Below are 7,310 nucleotides of genomic sequence, written 5' to 3' on the forward strand. Positions count from 1 at the left end.
TTATTTTATTTTAGTGTATTATTAATAATCGAACTATATATATATTAATTATTTAGTTTTGATTTGATTTTAATAATTTAAAAACTAATTAAATTGATTTGATTTTGATTTTGAACAATAACTAATCTAAATAGACCTGTGAACACTTCTAGTTTTAACATGTGCGTTAGAAGTCCATTGAGGAAAGTAAAAGGATATTTTAATCTTTAGCCATCAATTAGTAAAGTCATTACCAATTACACTTACATTATAATATTTTTAAAAAAGTATATCTATATGTACATCGAAGATCATTCCTTCTTTCTTTCTTTAGAAATGTGATAATCCATTTTTTTTCAAGCTTTCAATGAAGTGTCCATATTTGTTTGCTTTCAAGGGTAAGTTTTAGCCACAAGTTGATTTCTGTTTTAATTACTGCCCATATCTTCCTTTTTTCATTTTTTTAGAAAGCAGGTCAAAAATCACAACAATCGATAGAGATTGTCACGATCCAAAAATGGGCGTAATGACACTCGTGTATTTCCATCAAGACAAGTCAGCCTCAACCCAACGAAACAAAAATATGTGAAAAGTAAAACAAGAATAACATAAGAGTGGAAAACTTATTCATTCTAATATAACCTCCAAAACTAATTGTCACGTGTACAAGCCACTAATGTATAAAGTGCGAAATTGAAAGATAATTACAAGTCTCAATGTCTTTATTTCTCAAATAGAACAAAATATAAAACAAGAAACAAGAGGGCCCGCCAGATGACAAGCAACTACTTCTCAATGTTTCCTCAGATGTAACCAGAAGAAGAACAATCACATGGCTCCAGACTTAGAACCTACACAAGTGTAAAAATGAGGAGTGAGTACCAAACAATACGGTACTCAATAAGTAACCAAATAAACAAGACAAAATTAGCTAGAATACAAGTACTCCATTCATCCCAACCAAACCTCCTCAAACTATAACCTGCAAAAAATCAACCCAATCTAACAGTTTCACAATACACAATTCACAAGGGTTAACAATCACAATCCAATAGTCAGAGTTCAACAACGAACAAGGATAAAGAATATCCATCACAAGTATCAAATGAATATATCGCATGTATCAAGTAGATCAATCACAAGTATCAAATAGATCAATCTCATGTGTCAAGTTCATCAAATCACAATAATCAACACCTGGCAGAACCATTTTTCATTCGCATAATGTCACTAGCCGGAACCATTTGATCTTGGAGTATACTCTGTTTGGAGTATTATTATTTTTTTCTTCTTTGTTCATGTATTAGCCGCATATTTAAATGACGAAAAGGATCTCCTCATAGCCCATTCATAATTTTATGATTTTATTTTTATTTTTATTTTTAAAAAGAAAATGACCATCACTCACCGAACTACATTGGCAAAATTGCAAATATATTTCCATACCAGCTACCTTCAACCAACAGCTTCAACCAACAGGGACATAATGTCGTGTAAACAACAACAGGAATACAAGGTCTGGCCAGTCATCCTGCCACAACAGGTAACGTTGCCCAGATCCGACTGAAACAAACATGTCATGGAAATAATCACATAATAAGAACAGTGAAACATAAGACCAAACAAATTATCCTGCCACACCCAAGTATAGTTGTGCAGCCGTTTAATGAGGAAAAAAATCAGAGAAGAAATTATCGTGAATAAGATATGAAGGTCAAACTTCACATATACAGCTCTTATTTATGATAAATATTGGTTCTTCTAATAATGCACTACTCATTGGACCAAGGCCATCACACTGTATCACCCACCAAAGTGGACTTCTCCATCTCTTAGTGACACTCAAACTCTCAACTGAGTCTGTCTAAAGCGGGATTCAAGGTAAGAACCTACAAATCCTAGGCCATTATGTGCCTTCAAATACCATGCCCATGTAAGACTACTCACATACACTCTCTAGTCTGACATCCTTTTGTGACAGAAAACAACACAACCAAACCATTGCACAAGCCAAGGAATTGACCTTTACATTTAAGTAAAGAGTAAAGAAGCTAAATGCACCAGTGATGATAAACACAAGAAACAATATGAATTTCCAATAATAGATCAATGAATATGGACATCGGCTACCAAGAAACCATGGCATAACAGAGAAAAAGAGGTTCAACAGCCAAAGCCAGAAGGTCCGAGAAACAACAGTCACACACTTACTAATATAAGTTATTCATAGCATCTACTAAAGTATATTGCAGATCTATCTACAGATATGGACGCTTAACAGACTCAAATTCACTCGAATGCCCAGGCATTCTCCCTCCTGACTTCTTCCTCTTCCTCAGGAGTGAAGTCATTCTTGATGTTGAACGTCTTGCGTATCTCCTCAGGCGTCTTTCCCTTAATCATGTCTGCTACTGTCTGACATGTCAGATCTAGCAAGCTCTTTATGTTTAAATAGTTAGCAGCCTGTAAAGAGACAAGGCAAATGATTTAATACAACCGCAAAGGATACTTAACCTCTATACAAGCTCTCAACATCAACATACCAAGTGAAATCCCACAAAGTGGGGTCTGGGAGGGTAGAGTGTACGCAGTCTTTCCACTACCTCGGAGAGGTAGAGAGGCTGTTTCCGAAAGACCCTCAGCTCAAGCAACTCCAAGCGGTAATAAAACGAAAAAATAGGTGGAGAAACATGGCAATGAATAGCAAAGCAGTAACAACTATATGCAAGGAACAGTAACAACACCCATAGGGTGAGATCACCTAAACACAGTAAACCTCAAATACAAGCTCTCAACAGAAAAAGGTAAAAGAAAATCTCTACAAACTTGAGGAAATTAGTTACTAAGAGGGAGGGTCCATTGTAAATCATTAAATGCTAATAGAAATAACTATAAAAGAAATGGAAACCTACAAGTAAGCTTTAAAAAAACAGCAAAATTTAACAATTAAAAAACACATTCAACAGTTGTTAGCCACTCTACAGATTCAAAATACCCAGGCAAGAACTCAGGAGGTGGAACAGAGAGGCACATCAAACATGTAAACAAAATGTGCTGCAAACATGTCCATATAGCATTTATTTCTTAAAATAGGCAACAAACTAAAGTATGACTACATGTTCTAAAGGTAAAATATATGCTTCACTCTAATTTTACAATTACAAGTATGTTACTATGTTTTAGTTTTATTTTCAATTTTAGTGTTACAGCAAATCTTCTTAGTTCTTACCCATTGTTTTAGAATGAGCCACTATAGTACTATACTGTTGTACTAAGCAATAGAAAGTTCACTTAACCATGACAAAGGGAATTGTTTTTTGCCAAATATAACAGACTAATAGAACTATGGAAGTAGCAATCAAACGCCATTTCATTACTTCAAACAACTACAACCAACTGCAGTTTATTGTTACTACAACAAAACAACTACACATAGAAATGTCCTTGGAGCCAAATAAAGCAGAAATGATATGGAAGAAATGATTTAGTTTGGGGACTGAGACATAAATTGATTGATTAATTTATTCGTGACCACCCTAATAAACTCAATGTATATTACCATTGAAGCTTAAACAGGAGCAAACTAGAGCGGAAACTCAGTCTATGGAAGAGACAGCAAACAAAAGCGATGTCGATAGGCAATGGTAGCCAGAAGTAAAAGGTGAATTGACAAACTACCATAGATTCTCAAGATAAACAAAACCTAACAAAAAATTAACAAACTGATCATAGAAAACTAATAATCTTCTGGTTAATTTTATATGGAGGTGGTGCTTGACTGGGAATGGAATTTAATAAAGAAAAAGGAAGGTCTAACATATAGAAAGTACTTTTTAGTTAGAACATGTGATCTAAACATGTCACTAAATTACATTATCATCGCCTATAAGAGAATGTCACTAAGGGTAAATGGAAAAATTAAAGAACTTCCAAATATAGAAACGTTCGTTCTTTTTGGTTTTGATACTGCTCCTGTTTTACTGAAATGGCTTATTTGCTACTGCTTTGATGTGTTTTACTTGAGTCAATGGTTTTCAAGAAACAACCTCTACCTTCACAAGGTATGGGGTAAAAGATCCTAGACCCCATTTGTGAAATTACGCATGGCATGGTGTATATATTAACAAGTAAAACTGCGGGATTAATAATTTACACAGTTCTACCAACAAGAAGACATCAATATGGAATAGTCTAATAAACAAAGATTGCTGAGATCAATAATATACACAACTACCAATAAGGAAATGAAGGAAAGCAGTCAAGCCAAAATAGCACTTCATCAGTTCTCAATTATATGACACTTTAATAAACAAAGATTGTTGAGATCAATAATATACACAACTACCAATAAGGAAATGAAGGAAAGCAGTCGAGCCAAAAAAGCACTTCATCAGTTCTCAATTATATGACACTTTATTGGATGTACGTGGTGTCTTGGTCGGTTTTCACGCACCTCGACTAATTCCATGGGATTTCCACCACCTCCCATCAACAACAAATACCAGGTGAAGCTAGGATAGATGGGATGAATCAACTAATGTTTTTTGTCTCCAGAATTGAACCTCTGATGGCTCTCAACCATTTCATTGACCACCAAGCCACACCCTTGGCTTCTATATGGCACTTCTACTATAGGAGACACATATTTCATCCAACTATAATTTTAGAATATAAAAAGTTATATGACTTTTGCCTCTTTCTAGTTATTTAGATAAATTAATTAAAGAATCAGCAATCCTGCACACTAATAATTGAACCATCGGATCATCGTAATCAAAAACACATACGAATCAACTAAGATATACATATAGATTTAAAAAGATCCATACCAGTATGAGATCGAAAAGGGTGCTCTGATCAACTTTGACGAATTCAGCATCGAAAGTCTTGAGATCCTCTTCGGCGGTCTTATCCTCAGTTTTAGGAACCTCCACATGGCGCTTGCAGTATTCGATGACCTTGGCTAAGATCTTGCTAGTAACGTTGGGTAGAGGGATGCTGGTGTCAGCGCAGTCGTCCTCTATCATATGCTTAATGGTCTGCGATTCTAGCGCCACCGCCTCATCGACCTCAAAGGTCTCTCCGTCGGAGCTCCTCAAAACGATCATCTTTGAAGGAGAATTGTGAACCGATCAACAAACCCTAAATGTAAGCTAGAGCGAAGAAAAAGAGCCAAGAGTGAAAACCTGCTAGGATTTGTTACTTATATTACTTTTATTGAGTTTTTAGACAAAAACATCCTTAATTTATATTCAAAACTTAATGTACATCCTTCAACTATCATATTGAACAAAAATCATCTTTAATGTATTCAAAACTTAGCAAATTTCGTCCTTCATGAAATTTCTGTTAAAAAAAATCATTAACAGACCCATCTATGTGCAAGTCACATGACTACAAGCATCCTAAAATGAGTCCACTACATCGGGTGTATACATCAAGTCAATACATACATGTCATGTGTTTAAATTTATAGTTCATTTTACTTAATCATAATTAATTAAGATATATTTTGCTTCATTAAATCACGGAATAAGAAAAATTGCATTAATTGGGTGTATACACCCGATGGTGTTTTATTAATAATAACTCTCTGATGAGATGTAATTTCATCATTTTCCCTTGATTTTGTGGCAGAACAACACTATTATATATTATATATAGATATAGCACATTTGCATTATAAGAACACCTAGACTATTCTACAAAATGAATTTGTAATTTTCTTTGTTACATTTTCTATTTCTCATTACATAAATGTGTTTATATATAGGAAAAAAATTATCCGTGTCGGGTATATACACTCAATTAATGTAATTTCTATTATTACGTGATTTATAAAGTAAAACATATGTTAATTAATTATAGTTAAGTAAAATGAACTATAAATTCAAACACATGGCATACATATATTGACTTGGTTTATACACTCGATGCGGGTAAGTCTTACTTTTGCTATAGAGATGTCAAATTTAAGTACAATAGATAAAGATGTAGATGTAATAAAATTCATGTCAGAGTAATTTACTTCAATTTAACAGATAAGTATTCAATAATCTTAAGATCTATATAATAACTTGGGAAATAGATTAGGAAATAACTTCGAAAACACCGAGCTTTTCAAGAATAAATTTCATGGGTCATTAATATTTTACGTGAAAAAAGTTTGATAGCTAAATTGACACATAAGATATAGTAGCATGGTAAAGAGTAGACAACAAAAAGAAACAAAATAATATCAGTAACTTATATATATCTGACAGCAATGTTTTTGAGGCAAAGGAAGATAAATAAATTATGAGAAAAGTTAATACATAGGAAGATGGAAAATAAAAGTAATTAATAATAATCAAGGTAATTTACATTGTATTACAATGAATTTAAAGCGTATGTAATTAATTTATAATGGCGAAAATAAATTGCACACTCTAAAAAATAACCAAACTTTATCACTAAAACTACAAATTAAATTAACTATTTGTTTGACACGACATATATCAATTACCTATTTCAAGTGCAAAATGTATATTTCACTTCTCTCCTTGTATCCATTTTTGTAGTTCTTTTTATAAAATCATGAATTGACTATCACTTTTATGTGAAAAAAGAAGGCAAAGGAATGGTGATTACATTAGGAAAGAAATCATTTTTATCTTTTTAAGAGTGAAAATGGAGATAGAAAATGAGAAAGGGGGACTACCATAATCATATGCAACATTCAAATGTGCTTACAATATAAATCAACTCTAAATAATCTTTTTCACGATATTTGGAATGTCTTTTACTAATATTTCTTTGAAGGAACTACCAATCCAATTATGAAACTCAATAAATAGTAAAAATAAATTCAAACTAAGAATGCATCTACATTATTAAAAAATCAGGAATGAATGAGAATATGAACGCACACACCTTATGATTTACAAATGAGAATAATATGGAAGAAAAATTATTCACCTAACTGTTATAAACAAAGAAATACACTACATCAGACATGAAATAGAACAAAAATAAATGAAAGCAATACAAAGAAAATGAGGCAAAAAAATATATCATAATATTAAGTTGCAACTGAAGTGAAGCAGTCCTATTACCTTATATGATAATATGCATTTATATAAATTATACTAAGTGCAAAAAAGGAATATGAACGGTATATTCAATGAAGTTGTTTCATCTTTCATTCAATATATATAATTATATTAACTTACGATTTAATTGAGTAATAAATTGGGAAGAAGAAAGATTAGATAATTTAGAGAGCTATTGGTATTGGGGAAGAGGAAAGATTAGATAATTTATAGAGTTATTGGTCTATTTTTAAAAAAATA

At 32.5% G+C, this 7,310-nt stretch overlaps 1 protein-coding gene across 1 annotated transcript; it reads right to left on the minus strand.

The window, feature by feature from the left end:
* Positions 1 to 2,101: 2,101 nt before the first annotated feature.
* On the minus strand, positions 2,102 to 5,171 carry LOC102592290 (SKP1-like protein 1B). Its single transcript, XM_006360841.2, has 2 exons — positions 4,809 to 5,171; positions 2,102 to 2,442 (listed from the first exon to the last, which is right to left on the minus strand). Exons 1-2 carry the CDS (start codon positions 5,085 to 5,087, stop codon positions 2,269 to 2,271), a joined length of 453 nt encoding a protein of 150 aa, XP_006360903.1. The 5' UTR covers positions 5,088 to 5,171; the 3' UTR covers positions 2,102 to 2,268.
* Positions 5,172 to 7,310: the final 2,139 nt, after the last annotated feature.

Source organism: Solanum tuberosum, unplaced genomic scaffold (genome assembly GCF_000226075.1).
Source record: "Solanum tuberosum cultivar DM 1-3 516 R44 unplaced genomic scaffold, SolTub_3.0 scf00336, whole genome shotgun sequence".
NCBI lineage: Eukaryota > Viridiplantae > Streptophyta > Magnoliopsida > Solanales > Solanaceae > Solanum > Solanum tuberosum.

Excerpts from the sequence above, each read along its gene's own strand:
- LOC102592290 (XM_006360841.2), bottom strand. The coding sequence starts at position 5,087 with ATGATCGTTTTGAGGAGCTCCGACGGAGAGACCTTTGAGGTCGATGAG. Across the intron at positions 2,443-4,808 it reads CCCTTTTCGATCTCATACTG|GCTGCTAACTATTTAAACAT; the intron begins GTATGGATCTTT and ends GTCTCTTTACAG.